Below are 17,104 nucleotides of genomic sequence, written 5' to 3' on the forward strand. Positions count from 1 at the left end.
GAACATCACTCCATCTGAGATCATACATACCCAGGATGACTCGAGGACGGAACACATTCGTACAGCATAATGATGTCAACGAGATAAAGTCAGTTGATCAAATGAAAATGCTGGCCCACAGATGGCTCCAACTTCATCCTGTTTTCTACTTGTATGTCTCATAACAATAAAAATGCTTTCAAATGAGCTGATGTAGGTAACAGCTCTTAGCTTGCCAATAAAGTTAGGAATCCTTAACCTGTAATATAGCTGTCAATAAAGCTAGGGATCCTTAACCTTGTCAAACCCTGTGTAAAAAAAAAAAAAAAAAAAAAAAAAAAAAAAAAAAAAAAAAAAAAAAAAAAAAAAACAAAAAAAAAAAAAAAAAAAAAAGAGAGAGAGAGAGAGAGAGAGAGAGAGAGACAGAGAGAGAGAGAGAGAGAGAGAGAGAGAGATTGATTTTGGGATATGTTGAGTGAGTGCATGGGGAATTTTGAACCAAGTGAGAGAGTACTTGTGGTTGGGGATCTCAATGCTAAAGTGGGTAAAAATGTTATGGAGGGAGTAGTAGGTAAATTTGGGATGCCAGGGGTAAACGAATATGGGGAGCCTTTAACCCTTTCAGGGTCCAGAAGCCAAATTTCAAAGTGTGTACCTGGGTTCAAGAATTTTCAAAAAATTATTTTGTTATTTTTTCTCATGAAATGGTAGAGAATCTTTTTCTGAAGGCAATAAAACAAAAAGTACAAAATTTTATGGAAAATTGATGAAATTATGCTCTTGCGAATTTTGATGTGTCAGCGATATTTACGCATCAGTGATTTTGCTAACTTTGACTCCCATTTTAGGCCAATTGCATTATTCCAGTCAACCAAATTCTTAGCTATTTCACTAGTATTACTTCCATTCTATCGACTGAGCACATGAAATTGCCAAGTCCACTTTTTCAACTACAAAATAAAGTGATTGGAATTTGGTAATTTGGCCAATTTAACGGAGACTTCAAAATATTCCAATTTCAAAATAGGGTCCAGGATAAACAATGCAGGCCTTCCTGGCACTAAGCTAACATTTCCTCTGTTCATTAGTTATATTTTCTGGCTTTACAAATGAATTCCATTTTGATTTTTTATTCACATAATGGTTTTTTATTCAAACCAAAAAATAGAAGATTTACTGTTGTGAAGTACTGTAATAATTGTATAAATAATATCACCACATTTGTGAACATATATAAGACCCACCAGCTGGCATGTATTAGATGTATGAGGTCATTTGTTTACTCTTGAATATCGGCAAAAATTTAACATTTCCGCTACTTTGAGCTCAGATTCATGCCATTTTCAATACTAAAACCAATCAAAATCATCTCTATTTCTGTAATATATCTTACATTCTATCAAATGAGACCAAGAAATCACAAATGCAACTATAAAAAACATACGAAAAAACACTGTGAAGTCACTGTTTTAATCGAAAATTACGGACTCAGTTTTTTCTCTCATTATGCACTGTGTGCTGCAGGATTTGTTTTGTGTGGTGCACACATACCACATAGATGTATTCTCACATATCTAGGCCCAACTTTATCGCTCACAGCTTATTAGAGTAAGCTGAGCTCATGACGTAGATCTATGGTTTGGACCCTCAACTCAAAGCCGTAGAACTACGGCACGGACCCTGAAAGGGCTAATTGAGCTATGTGTAGAAAGAGGTTTGGTAATACGTAATACATGTACATATTTTTATGAAAAAGAGGATAAATAAGTATACAAGGTATGATACAGCACGTAATGAAAGTAGTTTGTTAGATTATGTACTGGTGGATAATAGGTTGATGGGAAGGCTTAAGAACTAAAGAACATAAGAAAGAAGGAACACTGCAACAGGCCTACTGGCCTATGCGAGGCAGCTCCAATTCTCCCACCAGCTTAAGCCAATGCCTTGACCTAGTGAGGTCAGACACATCACTTAGGGAAGGAGTAGTGCATCCGACCTATTAGCACAAGCTAGTCAGGTCCACCTCACACCCACCCACACCCACTCATGTATATATCCAACCTATTTTTAAAACTACACAACGTCTTAGCGTCTATGACGGTATTCTGGAGTTTGTTCCACTCATCCACAACTCTATTACCAAACCAGTGCTTTCCTATATCCTTCCTGAATCTGAATTTTTCCAATTTAAAGCCATTGCTGAGAGTCCTGTCTATGTTAAATATTTTTAGCACTCTATTTACATCCCTTTTATTACTTCCTGTTTTCCATTTATACACCTCAATCATATCCCCCCTAATTCTACGCCATTCTAGAAAGTGCAGATTCAGGGCCCTCAGTCTATCCTCATACAGAAGATTTCTGATACATGGGATCAACTTTGTCATCCTCCTTTGCACATTTTCCAGTGCATTTATATCTATTCTGCAATACAGTGACCAAAACTGTGCAACATAATCTAAGAGTAGAAGGCAAATGGGACAAAAGAAAAATGCCAACAGCAAGTCAGAGAGAGGTGAACGTGTATAAACTAAGGGAGGAGGAAGTTTGGGTGAAATATAAGCAACTATTGGCAGAAAGGTAGGCTAATGCAAGTATGAATAGTGGGGAGGGAGGGGGATGGTTTGAAGAGGGTTGGGATAGTTTTAAAAATGCAGTATTAGAATGTGGAGCAGAAGTTTGTGGCTATAGGAGAGTGGGTGCACGAGGAAAGAGGAATGATTGGTGGAATGATGAAGTAAAGGGTGTAATAAAAGAGAAAAAGGTACCTTATGAGAGGTTTTTACAAAGCAGAAGTGTTGTAAGAAGAGCAGAGTATGAGGAGAGTAAAAGAAAGGTGAAGAGAGTGATGAGAGAGTGCAAAAGGAGAGCAGATGAAAGAGTGGGAGGCAATGGCAAAAAAATTTGCAGAAAATAAAAAAAAAAATTGGAGTCAGATAAACAAGTTAAGAAAGCCTAGGGAACAAATGGATTTGTCAGTTAAAAACAGAGTAGGGGAGTTAGTAGATGGGGAGCTGGAGGTATTGGGTAGATGGAACTTTTAAGTATTGATGATGAAAGGGAGGCGGTAATTTCATGCACTGGTCAGGGAGGTATAACATCTTTTAGGAGTGCAGAAGAGCAAGATGTGAGTGTGGGGGAGGTGCATGAGGCATTATGCAGAATGAAAGGGGGTAAAGCAGCAGGAACTGATGGGATCACGAAAAATGTTAAAAGCAGGGGGGATATTGTGTTGGAGTGGCTGGTATTTTTGTTTAATAAATGTATGAAAGAGGGGAAGGTACCTAGGGATTGGCAGAGAGAGTGTATAGTTTCTTTATATAAAGAGAAGGGGGACAAAAGAGATTGTAAAAATTATAGGGGAATAACTGAAACGATGCTGAAGGGGGTGGGAGAGTTTCAATGGAGAGGAATAAATGGGATTAGGTCAGGGGTTTCAAATACAGTTAGAGCTAAAGAAGGAGTAGCAATAATGTTGAAGGATAAGCTATGGCAGGAAAAGAGGGACTATAAATGTATTAATTCAAGGATTATGTGGAGTAAAATAAAGATTGGATGTGAAAAGTGGATTATAGTAAGTGTGTATGCACCTAGAGAAGAAAGAAGTGTAGAGGAGAGAGAGAGAATTTGGGAAATGTTGAGTGAATGCGTGGGGAGTTTTGAATCAAGTGTGAGAGTAATGGTGGTTGGGGATTTCAATGCTAAAGTGGGTAAAAATGTTATGGAGGGAGTAGTAGGTAAATTTGGGGTGCCAGGGGTAAATGTAAATGGGGAGCCTTTAATTGAGCTATGTGTAGAAAGAGATTTGGTAATAAGTAATACATATTTTATGAAAAAGAGGATAAATAAATATATAAGGTATGATGTAGCACGTAATGAAAGTAGTTTGTTAGATTATGTATTGGTGGATAAAAGGTTGATGGGTAGGCTCCAGAATGTACATGTTTATAGAGGGGCAACTGATATATCGGATCATTATTTAGTTGTAGCTACAGTTAGAGTAAGAGGTAGATGGAAAAAGAGGAAGGTGGCAACAACAAGTAAGAGGGAGGTGAAAGTGTATAAACTAAGGGAGGAGGAAGTTCGGGGGAGATATAAGCGACTGTTGGCAGAAAGGTGGGCTAGTGCAAAGATGAGTAGTGGGGGGGTTGAAGAGGGTTGGAATAGTTTTAAAAATGCAGTATTAGAATGTGGGGCAGAAGTTTGTGGTTATAGGAGGGTGGGGGCAGGTGGAAAGAGGAGTGATTGGTGGAATGATGAAGTAAAGGGTGTGATAAAAGAGAAAAAGTTAGCTTATGAGAGGTTTTGACAAAGCAGAAGTGTTATAAGAAAAGCAGAGTATATGGACAGTAAAAGAAAGGTGAAGAGAGTGCAAAAGGAGAGCAGATGATAGAGTGGGAGAGGCATTGTCAAGAAATTTTAATGAAAATAAGAAAAAATTTTGGAGTGAGTTAAGCAAGTTAAGAAAGCCTAGGGAAAGTATGGATTTGTCAGTTAAAAATAGAGTAGGGGAGTTAGTAGATGGGGAGAGGGAGGTATTAGGTAGATGGCGAGAATATTTTGAGGAACTTTTAAATGTTGAGGAAGAAAGGGAGGTGGTAATTTCATGCACTGGTCAGGGAGGTATACCATCTTTTAGGAGTGAAGAAGAGCAGAATGTAAGTGTGGGGGAGGTACGTGAGGCATTACGTAGAATGAAAGGGGGTAAACCAGCTGGAACTGATGGGATCATGACAGAAATGTTAAAAGCAGGGGGGGATATAGTGTTGGAGTGGTTGGTACTTTTGTTTAATAAATGTACGAAAGAGGGGAAGGTACCTAGGGATTGGCGGAGAGTATGTATAGTCCCTTTATATAAAGGGAAAGGGGACAAAAGAGATTGTAAAAATTATAGAGGAATAAGTTTATTGAGTATACCAGGAAAAGTGTATGGTAGGGTTATAATTGAAAGAATTAGAGGTAAGACAGAATGTAGGATTGCGGATGAGCAAGGAGGTTTCAGAGTGGGTAGGGGATGTGTAGATCAAGTGTTTACATTGAAGCATATATGTGAACAGTATTTAAATAAAGGTAGGGAAGTTTTTATTGCATTTATGGATTTAGAAAAGGCATATGATAGAGTGGATAGGGGAGCAATGTGGCAGATGTTGCAAGTATATGGAATAGGTGGTAAGTTACTAAATGCTGTAAAGAGTTTTTATGAGGATAGTGAGGCTCAGGTTAGGGTGTGTAGAAGAGAGGGAGACTACTTCCTGGTAAAAGTAGGTCTTAGACAGGGATGTGTAATGTCACCATGGTTGTTTAATATATTTATAGATGGGGTTGTAAAAGAAGTAAATGCTAGGGTGTTCGGGAGAGGGGTGGGATTAAATTATGGGGAATCAAATTCAAAATGGGAATTAACACAGTTACTTTTTGCTGATGATACTGTGCTTATGGGAGATTCTAAAGAAAAATTGCAAAGGTTAGTGGATGAGTTTGGGAATGTGTGTAAAGGTAAAAAGTTGAAAGTGAACATAGAAAAGAGTAAGGTGATGAGGGTATCAAATGATTTAGATAAAGAAAAATTGGATATCAAATTGGGGAGGAGGAGTATGGAAGAAGTGAATGTTTTCAGATACTTGGGAGTTGACGTGTCGGCGGATGGATTTATGAAGGATGAGGTTAATCATAAAATTGATGAGGGAAAAAAGGTGAGTGGTGCATTGAGGTATATGTGGAGTCAAAAAAACGTTATCTATGGAGGCAAAGAAGGGAATGTATGAAAGTATAGTAGTACCAACACTCTTATATGGGTGTGAAGCTTGGGTGGTAAATGCAGCAGCGAGGAGACGGTTGGAGGCAGTGGAGATGTCCTGTCTAAGGGCAATGTGTGGTGTAAATATTATGCAGAAAATTCGGAGTGTGGAAATTAGGAAAAGGTGTGGAGTTAATAAAAGTATTAGTCAGAGGGCAGAAGAGGGGTTGTTGAGGTGGTTTGGTCATTTAGAGAGAATGGATCAAAGTAGAATGACATGGAAAACATATAAATCTATAGGGGAAGGAAGGCGAGGTAGGGGTCATCCTCGAAAAGGTTGGAGAGAGGGGGTAAAGGAGGTTTTGTGGGCAAGGGGCTTGGACTTCCAGCAAGTGTGCGTGAGCGTGTTAGATAGGAGTGAATGGAGACGAATGGTACTTGGGACCTGACGATCTGTTGGAGTGTGAGCAGGGTAATATTTAGTGAAGGGATTCAGGGAAACCGGTTATTTTCATATAGTCGGACTTGAGTCCTGGAAGTGGGAAGTACAATGCCTGCACTTTAAAGGAGGGGTTTGGGATATTGGCAGTTTGGAGGGATATGCTGTGTATCTTTATACGTATATGCTTCTAAACTGTTGTATTCTGAGCACCTCTGCAAAAACAGTGATAATGTGTGAGTGTGGTGAAAGTGTTGAATGATGATGAAAGCATTTTCTTTTTGGGGATTTTCTTTCTTTTTTGGGTCACCCTGCCTCGGTGGGAGACGGCCAACTTGTTGAAAAAAAAAAAAAAAAAGTTTACTGAGTATACAAGGTACAGTGCACAGTAGGGCTATTATTGAAAGAATTAAAGGTAAGACAGAGAGTAGGATTGCAGATGAGCAAGGAGGCTTTAGAGAGGGTAGAGGATGTGTAGATCAAGTGTTTACATTAAAGCATATATTATTATTTTTTTTTTTTTATTATCACACCGGCCGATTCCCACCAAGGCAGGGTGGCCCGAAAAAGAAAAACTTTCACCATCATTCACTCCATCACTGTCTTGCCAGAAGGGTGCTTTACACTACAGTTTTTAAACTGCAACATTAACACCCCTCCTTCAGAGTGCAGGCACTGTACTTCCCATCTCCAGGACTCAAGTCCGGCCTGCCGGTTTCCCTGAATCCCTTCATAAATGTTACTTTGCTCACACTCCAACAGCACGTCAAGTATTAAAAACCATTTGTCTCCATTCACTCCTATCAAACACGCTCACGCATGCCTGCTGGAAGTCCAAGCCCCTCGCACACAAAACCTCCTTTACCCCCTCCCTCCAACCCTTCCTAGGCCGACCCCTACCCCGCCTTCCTTCCACTACAGACTGATACACTCTTGAAGTCATTCTGTTTCGCTCCATTCTCTCTACATGTCCGAACCACCTCAACAACCCTTCCTCAGCCCTCTGGACAACAGTTTTGGTAATCCCGCACCTCCTCCTAACTTCCAAACTACGAATTCTCTGCATTATATTCACACCACACATTGCCCTCAGACATGACATCTCCACTGCCTCCAGCCTTCTCCTCGCTGCAACATTCATCACCCACGCTTCACACCCATATAAGAGCGTTGGTAAAACTATACTCTCATACATTCCCCTCTTTGCCTCCAAGGACAAAGTTCTTTGTCTCCACAGACTCCTAAGTGCACCACTCACTCTTTTTCCCTCATCAATTCTATGATTCACCTCATCTTTCATAGACCCATCCGCTGACACGTCCACTCCCAAATATCTGAATACGTTCACCTCCTCCATACTCTCTCCCTCCAATCTGATATTCAATCTTTCATCACCTAATCTTTTGTTATCCTCATAACCTTACTCTTTCCTGTATTCACCTTTAATTTTCTTCTTTTGCACACCCTACCAAATTCATCCACCAATCTCTGCAACTTCTCTTCAGAATCTCCCAAGAGCACAGTGTCATCAGCAAAGAGCAGCTGTGACAACTCCCACTTTGTGTGTGATTCTTTATCTTTTAACTCTACGCCTCTTGCCAAGACCCTCGCATTTACTTCTCTTACAACCCCATCTATAAATATATTAAACAACCACGGTGACATCACACATCCTTGTCTAAGGCCTACTTTTACTGGGAAAAAATTTCCCTCTTTCCTACATACTCTAACTTGAGCCTCACTATCCTCGTAAAAACTCTTCACTGCTTTCAGTAACCTACCTCCTACACCATACACTTGCAACATCTGCCACATTGCCCCCCTATCCACCCTGTCATACGCCTTTTCCAAATCCATAAATGCCACAAAGACCTCTTTAGCCTTATCTAAATACTGTTCACTTATATGTTTCACTGTAAACACCTGGTCCACACACCCCCTACCTTTCCTAAAGCCTCCTTGTTCATCTGCTATCCTATTCTCCGTCTTACTCTTAATTCTTTCAATTATAACTCTACCATACACTTTACCAGGTACACTCAACAGACTTCTCCCCCTATAATTTTTGCACTCTCTTTTATCCCCTTTGCCTTTATACAAAGGAACTATGCATGCTCTCTGCCAATCCCTAGGTACCTTACCCTCTTCCATACATTTATTAAATAATTGCACCAACCACTCCAAAACTATATCCCCACCTGCTTTTAACATTTCTATCTTTATCCCATCAATCCCGGCTGCCTTACCCCCTTTCATTTTACCTACTGCCTCACGAACTTCCCCCACACTCACAACTGGCTCTTCCTCACTCCTACAAGATGTTATTCCTCCTTGCCCTATACACGAAATCACAGCTTCCCTATCTTCATCAACATTTAACAATTCCTCAAAATATTCCTTCCATCTTCCCAATACCTCTAACTCTCCATTTAATAACTCTCCTCTCCTATTTTTAACTGACAAATCCATTTGTTCTCTAGGCTTTCTTAACTTGTTAATCTCACTCCAAAACTTTTTCTTATTTTCAACAAAATTTGTTGATAACATCTCACCCACTCTCTCATTTGCTCTCTTTTTACACTGCTTCACCACTCTCTTAACTTCTCTCTTTTTCTCCATATACTCTTCCCTCCTTGCATCACTTCTACTTTGTAAAAACTTCTCATATGCTAACTTTTTCTCCCTTACTACTCTCTTTACATCATCATTCCACCAATCGCTCCTCTTCCCTCCTGCACCCACTTTCCTGTAACCACAAACTTCTGCTGAACACTAACACTACATTTTTAAACCTACCCCATACCTCTTCGACCCCATTGCCTATGCTCTCATTAGCCCATCTATCCTCCAATAGCTGTTTATATCTTACCCTAACTGCCTCCTCTTTTAGTTTATAAACCTTCACCTCTCTCTTCCCTGATGCTTCTATTCTCCTTGTATCCCATCTACCTTTTACTCTCAGTGTAGCTACAACTAGAAAGTGATCTGATATATCTGTGGCCCCTCTATAAACATGTACATCCTGAAGTCTACTCAACAGTCTTTTATCTACCAATACATAATCCAACAAACTACTGTCATTTCGCCCTACATCATATCGTGTATACTTATTTATCCTCTTTTTCTTAAAATATGTATTACCTATAACTAAACCCCTTTCTATACAAAGTTCAATCAAAGGGCTCCCATTATCATTTACACCTGGCACCCCAAACTTACCTACCACACCCTCTCTAAAAGTTTCTCCTACTTTAGCATTCAAGTCCCCTACCACAATTACTCTCTCACTTGGTTCAAAGGCTCCTATACATTCACTTAACATCTCCCAAAATCTCTCTCTCTCCTCTGCATTCCTCTCTTCTCCAGGTGCATACACGCTTATTATGACCCACTTCTCGCATCCAACCTTTACTTTAATCCACATAATTCTTGAATTTACACATTCATATTCTCTTTTCTCCTTCCATAACTGATCATTTAACATTACTGCTACCCCTTCCTTTGCTCTAACTCTCTCAGATACTCCAGATTTAATCCCATTTATTTCCCCCCACTGAAACTCTCCTACCCCCTTCAGCTTTGTTTCGCTTAGGGCCAGGACATCCAACTTCTTTTCATTCATAACATCAACAATCATCTGTTTCTTGTCATCCGCACTACATCCACGCACATTTAAGCAACCCAGTTTTATAAAGTTTTTCTTCTTCTCTTTTTTAGTAATTCTATACAGGAGAAGGGGTTACTAGCCCATTGCTCCCGGCATTTTAGTCGCCTCATACGACACGCATGGCTTACGGAGGAAAGATTCTTTTCCACTTCCCCATGGACAATAGAAGAAATAAAAAAGAACAAGAGCTATTTAGAAAAAGGAGAAAAACCTAGATGTATGTATATATATATATGCATGTGCGTGTCTGTGAAGTGTGACCAAAGTGTAAGTAGGAGTAGCAAGATATATGTGAACATTATTTAGATAAAGGTTGGGAAGTTCTCATTGCATTTATGGATTTAGAAAAAGCATGTGATAGAGTGGATAGGGAAGCAATGTGGCAGATGCTACAAGTGTATGGAATAGGTAGTCAGTTACTAAATGCTGTAAAGAGTTTTAATAAGAATAGTGAGGCTCAGGTTAGGGTCTGTAGGAGAGAGGGAGATAACTTCCCAGTAAAAGTAGGTCTTAGACCGGGATGTGTAATGTCACCATGGCTGCTTAATATATTTATAGATGGGGTTGTGAAAGAAGTAAATGCTAGGGTGTTGGGGAGAGAGGTGGGATTAAATTATGGGTAATCAAATACAAAATGGGAGTTGACACAGTTACTTTTTGCTGATGATACTGTGCTCATGGAAGATTCTAAAGAAAAGTTTCAAAGGTTAGTGGACAAGTTTGGGAGGGTGTGTAAAGGTAGAAAGTCGAAAGTGAACATAGAGCAAATGATTTAGATAAAGAAAAATTAGATATCACATTGGAGAGAGAGAGTATGGAAGAAGTAAATGTTTTCAGATATTTGGGAGTTGATATTTCAGAGGATGGGTTTATGAAGGATGAGGTTAACCACAGAATTGATGAAGGACAAAAGGTGAGTGGTGCATTGAGGTATCCATGGAGACAAAAAACGTTATCCATGGAGGCAAAGAAGGGAATGTACGAAAGTATAGTGGTACCAACACTCTTATATGGGTGTGAAGCTTGGGTTGTAAATGCTGCAGCAAGGAGGTGGCTGGAGGCAGCGGAGATGTCCTGTCTAAGGGCAATGTGTGGTGTAAATAGTATTATGCAGAGAATTCGGAGTGTGGAAATTAGAAGGTGTGGAGTTAATAAAAATATTAGTCAGAGGGCTGAAGAGGGGCTGTTGAGGTGGTTTGGGCATTTAGAGAGAATGGATCAAAGTAATACCTTGGAGAGCATATAAATCTGTAGGGAAAGGAAGGCAGGGTAGGGGTCATCCTCGCAAAGGTTGGAGGGAGGGGGTAAAGGAGATTTTGTGGGCGAGGGGCTTGGACTTCCAGCAAGCCTGTGTGAGCGTGTTAGATAGGAGTGAATGGAGACGAATGGTTTTTGGGACATGATGAGCTGCTGGAGTGTGAGCAGAGTAATATTTAGTGAAGGGATTCAGGGAAACTGGTTTTTATATAGCCGGACTTGAGTACTGGAAATGGGAAGTACAATGCCTGCACTATAAAGGAGGGGTTTGAGATATTGGCAGTCTGGAGGGGGTATGTTATATATCTTCATACAGTGGTACCCCGAGTTTTGTACAGTTCCCAACTCGAACAATTATTTAAGTGTATTATTATAAGTGCTTTTGTAAGTGTAATTTTGGGGGTCTGAAACGGACTAATCTAATTTACATTATTTCTTATGGGAACAAATTCGTTCAGTAATGGCACTCAAACAGCTTTCTGGAACGAATTATGGCCGAAACTCGTTGTACCACTGTACGTTTATGCTTCTAAACTGTTGTATCTGGGCGCCTCTGCAAAGACAGTGATTATGTACAAGTGAGGTGAAAGTGTTGAATGATGACAGTATTTTCTTATGGGAATTTTCTTTCGTTTTGGGTCACCCTGCCTCAGTGGGAGCTGGCTGACTTGTTAAAAAAAAAAAATATGTCTTAATGCAACTGTAATAATTCTACAGTGTGTTATAAGGAAGAGGAAGCTTACATTAAAATTACACTGCTGCCATTAACTCCAATGTGGACAATTCAGAAGTATGCAGCCTTGATTTGGACACTGTTTACTCAAAGTAGATTTATTTTTAATCAATGTAGTCAACATGACTTTGTAAACTTATTTTTTGCTTCCAACCTAACCAGATCCAATTAGATTTGTTATAAACTTTTGTTCTTTGTGTACGTGGGTTCATACAGACTCTGCAAATGACATTGGGTTGCATGCGACCCATCACTGAAGGTACTGTATCTGTACAGGTCTCCCTCCACATTTGCAAGGGTTAGGGGATCAAGAACCTCGTGAATGTCAAAAAATCATGAATGTTTGGTGCACTATTGTAGGGAAATATAATAAGAGCATTTACTTAGCCTAACAATACTGTTTCCTTAACCTATTGAACCATGAACAATCATAAAACACATGAAAACATCATAAAATATTGTACTAGTGCCAGCCCTTTGGTAAAGGTGAGAAAGACTATAGAATTCAACAAAGAACTCGTAGCAAAGTACCAAAGTGGAGGAGGAAGAGAGAGGGGAGAATGTGCCCTTGTCAGTGATTCAGTGATTCTACGATATATACGATATCAAAGCAGCACGAGTCGATAAAGGCTATAGCGCCAGCCAGCGATAAAGTGTAGTATTAACAGTGTAGCAAGTAAGTTAAGCGATTAATCGAGACAAAAAGGACACCATGAACCTAACTCCTCTAATGTTGCTGGAGTTATATAGGGTGACTGACAACACTGCCACCTGTACCATCTCTGCTACCACCATCACCATCACTATGTAAGGCTTATGCTCTCAGTGGCCCTTATACACCCAACAACAACAACACTCGTGACATATTTAATGACATATTTTATTCATGCTAGAGTATATGTCATGTTTCTATGTTATTAATATTGTTTATTATATCATATTAGATGAATTGTGTTTGATAAATAAACTGTAGAGTTGATATTAGTGCCATATTGAAGGACTATCTTGTCCTATCTCCAAACAAACTCTTCCACCGCCACAATTCCTAACATATGTAATAACATAATTTAAACATCATTGGGAAACTGGGCATTCGCAAATGTTTGAAGCCCTTGAAAGTGGAACTCGCAAACATGGAGGGAGGCCTGTATACAGTAGATGTGCTTAACGAACATTTCCTTGCATTCCACAAGATTCATGGCATCACACACTTTATGCAAGACAGTGCCTCAAGCAACATGTCAAATCAGGTCAAAAAATGATTACATAGGAACAATATCAATGCTGTACATGTATGGTATACAATACCGACAAGATAAAGAATTAGACACATGTGCAACATCTGGGTATCTTTATTGTAGACGTTGGCTTTATTTGTATTGATAAAGTCACTGGATGGCGGAATGTCTACGATAAAGATACCCAAATACTGCACATGTATTTAATTCTTCATCTTCAATATCAATGCTATCCAGTGGGCAGGGAACAGCCCTGATCTAAATCCCATTTAAATGTGTTGGAATGAAAGCTCGATCGCTAGCACACTCAGCTCACACACTGAGGTCCAGAATTCGAATCTCCGGTGTGGCTGGAAAATATTAGGACATGTTTCCATAAGACACTGCTGTCCCTGTTCACCCATCAGTATAAAATGGGTACCTGGGTGTTAGTCGACTGGTGTGGGTCGCATCCTGGGACAAAACTGACCTAATTTCCCCAAAATGCTCTACATAACAAGCGGCTTTCTATATAGTAGTATATCATTGATGTCAGCTAGGCCTGTATACCTTCTGCATAAACTTGTAAAAATAAAGATATTATTATTATTATTATTATTAAAACTCCATTAAAAAAAATCAGTGCCATGCTTGACTCAGGAGATAAAAAAATAATTTGGATTCAAGAAATGAATGCAACTTACTTTAAAAAGTGTCCCGAGTCTGTGCATAACCGCTTGAAATTGGTAATCGTGTTAAGTAGTCCGCAAGCCAATAATGTTAAGTTGGCCCATAATGCCTAGGCATAATAGAGGTTGCATTGCAACCCACTATTGTAAATATAAAATCTCAATGTACTGCTTGCAAAGACATAAAATAAATAAATAAAATAAAAAATAAAATATCACGTGGAAATGTGACCAAATCTTAAAAGGTAAGTGAAATATTGTTTTCCCTACCCTTCATCCTATGTTACTTGAAATTCCTTTGCAATCTGGCAGTGGCCCAACATCATTTGTGGGGTCTGTATTACAGTATTTTAATTTTTTCCAAGTTGCTACTCTATCAAAAGCATTTATCTTTAGTATTTGGTCATTTGGAGTTGGTGTAGTCACTGTGATGGGCTCTTTGTATAATACAATCTGACTGACAAATGTGGAGTGTTTTTATGCATTTTTGGTAGATCATAAAGAATCATTTTAAAGTTTTTCTTGGGTTCTTTTTAATTCATTTTACTGAAGTGTGATGTGTTCCACTGAATTAGCCAGAACATAAAATTCACACAAAAACTCATGTACTTAACCCGTAAACGGTCCAAACGTATATATACGTTTTTTCAACATTTGAAAATATGTAAAAAAAGTAGATCTTCTTTTTGTTTTTTTACATTTGAAAATGTGTAAAAAACTTTGATCTACTTTTTTTTGTTATATTTGAAAATATGTAAAAAAAACGTAGATCTACTTTTGTAGCAATATACATGTGAACGTAGATCTGCTTGGACCGTTTACGGGTTAACCAGCTGACTCCCTAATCTGTTCCACTCATTTCCCCTCCCTTTCCCTCTGCTATGGAAACCTGAGGAACAACAGTATATGAATACATTATATGTATTTTTATTTGAGCCCAACACAAAAATAAAACCTAACGGGAGTTAAAACAGTTTAGCACTAGGCAGGGGAGCATGTTGGTGCATGTCACCCAAGGCTTCACAAATAGTGAAGAGGCAGGGCCAGGAGCTATGACTCAACCCCTGCAACCACAATTAGGTGAGTACCTAAGAATCTAGCAACTACAAAAACAACTTTAGAATCCCATTAGAAAAATTTGGTAACATATCACCCAAGAGACCTCCAGCAAATAAATTCTTCATATCCTACCATGTACTAAACAATTTCGAACTGTGTTAGTCAGATACTGTAGTACTACATGTGGGTACATATGTGTATACATACATGTGAGTACATTTATGCATACATACACATGCTGCATACATATGGTACAGGGTGACCCATCCATAATGCTTATGACTACCTTTTAGTAGCTACAGAAGAAGAGCTAAACTGGTGTCCTGTCTTCAGTATTCAGTCTATCATAAAGTTTTAAAGTTTCCTGTAGTGAACTACAGTGTGTATTATAGTAACATTCTACCATTCAGAGGGTGCTGTATGACCTTCATGGGTTGTTTCCCCCATGAATGCAGTTAAAATAACAATAATAAAAGATGACTGGTGCCAAACTATTAACAGCATTAGGAAATGTTGCTAAATGAATGTCAGTAATACAAAATTACAGATACTGTACCGATTTCAATAAGTCATAGTAGTGTATGGTGCAGGAGGGCATTTGAAATAAAAAATTAAATAGTCATGCTAATTTTGCAGTATTCTTTCAGATCTAATGCCTACCTATTATAGCCATAAGATTGTTTACAGTAAAAGCAATAACTCAAATACAAATTTGCTATTGCAATACCCCGATCTGTTTGTTTATTATCCACTTCTTCTGCTGCTAGGTTAACCAGACACCATTTAATGTACCTTTTCTCAGTCAAGAAAGCATCATCTGGAATTCAGCCAAAGGAAATTTCATAAGTCATTTCCTGTATCAAATTCTATAGCAGCAGTGCCCAGTGTTCTAGTCATGAGTACAACTGTTCACATGTCATCCTCACTGAACCTATGGGTTATGCTTGTACAGTACTGTATTTCACTCATTGAACTGTGAAGATGAAGTATAATCATGGCAATATTTATAGCCATGAGCCATGTGTATATGCAGGTGCATGGTAAAGCAACAATAATGAGTGTGCTAAAATGAGTCAAACGAGCAGATGAGTCCAAGTCTGTGTTCAAGGCTAGAAGAGACGGTAATGAAAAAAAAGTCCCCTTCTCAGGTGCCAATAATTTATGTTTACAGTAATTGTCAATGGATATGGGCTATAAATGTCAACTAATATATAAAAACATATTCTGGCATTAACATTTTTTCTGTGCAATGCATTCTATAAAGTTCAATTAGAAATGCAAAACAACTTTAAATGTTAACAAAAAACATTCTTACCAATAAATTGCAAATTAGAAATCCATCTTCATTAAACATACTGGTACATATTTTGTACAATTAAAATCTACATCAGTAACTTTTCTAGGTTACTGCACTTACGATGTTTATTTAATATTAACCATCTGTTTTCATTCCACTATCTCAACTTTTCCATAAATTAATTATTATTTTACAATGTATACACTGCACAACACAATCAGTACCAATATCAAGATTTTACCTTCATTAAGGTTGACCTTGTCAATGCTCGGAAGATTTGTGGCAGAAGCCCCTAGATGAAGTTCTGTTGATCCAGTGGACGGCGTGCTGCTACTGGTTCGGTCCCTTATTTCAGTCTCTTCAGAACTGCTCTCAGCCTCACTCTCTCCTGTCTTGCCATCTTTAGTAATACAAACTTCTGGCAATGCCTTGTGAGAAGGCTCTTTCCATCGTGGAATATATGCGATACCATCTTTAAAAAGCTCGTCAATGAAATATTCAATAATTTCCTTGCCCTGTTGAATAAACCATCCTTGTATGTAGTTCAACATATATGAGGACATTCTACTGACAAGTATGAAGACAGACACAACTTGTTATTATATTTAGTGAGAAACATTAACCCTGAAGGAATTATACAGTGCCTCGGGGGAGTGGAATGCAACTGAATTCAGTCCAAAGAAAAGGAGGCGTAATTACTATTCACTGGATCAAGAGCCCTTGATTGGCAATGAGGCACTTCCCTGACACGTACCCAGTAGAAGCACAAGCCTTTATTGTGATGCAACTCTCACTCTCAGCTCATCACATAAAACAGACTGTCAAAATTTGGATATAACAGATCACCTGTAACGAGCTGTATACATGCATTATTTTGCAAAGGAACCACGTATTTAAATTCAAGAGCCACTTTTATCACTTAAATATGTTTTATAAATAAATACTGTACGTGTACTGTATTATGGTTCTATTATAGAGCAGTAACCTATTAAACTTAATGCAATGCCACCAATATTAAACAAACAAAAGC

General features: G+C 38.6%; 1 protein-coding gene across 7 annotated transcripts in view; it reads right to left on the reverse strand.

The window, feature by feature from the left end:
* The window catches only part of retm (real-time), a 287,480-nt gene that overhangs the window by 99,725 nt on the left and 170,651 nt on the right, over positions 1-17,104 (reverse strand). For 5 of the 7 annotated variants that reach the window (XM_053791151.2, XM_053791152.2, XM_053791153.2 and 2 more), the window contains exons 5-6: positions 16,316-16,589; positions 15,505-15,594 (exon numbers count right to left, since the gene is read on the reverse strand). In XM_053791151.2, coding sequence (XP_053647126.2) covers positions 15,505-15,594; positions 16,316-16,589 — 364 coding nt within the window. The remainder of the gene's footprint in view (positions 1-15,504; positions 15,595-16,315; positions 16,590-17,104) is intronic. The other 2 variants (XM_053791154.2, XM_053791156.2) reach the window with 1 other exon arrangement.

The sequence above is a fragment of the Cherax quadricarinatus genome, chromosome 59, assembly GCF_038502225.1.
Source record: "Cherax quadricarinatus isolate ZL_2023a chromosome 59, ASM3850222v1, whole genome shotgun sequence".
NCBI classification, from domain to species: Eukaryota; Metazoa; Arthropoda; class Malacostraca; order Decapoda; family Parastacidae; genus Cherax; species Cherax quadricarinatus.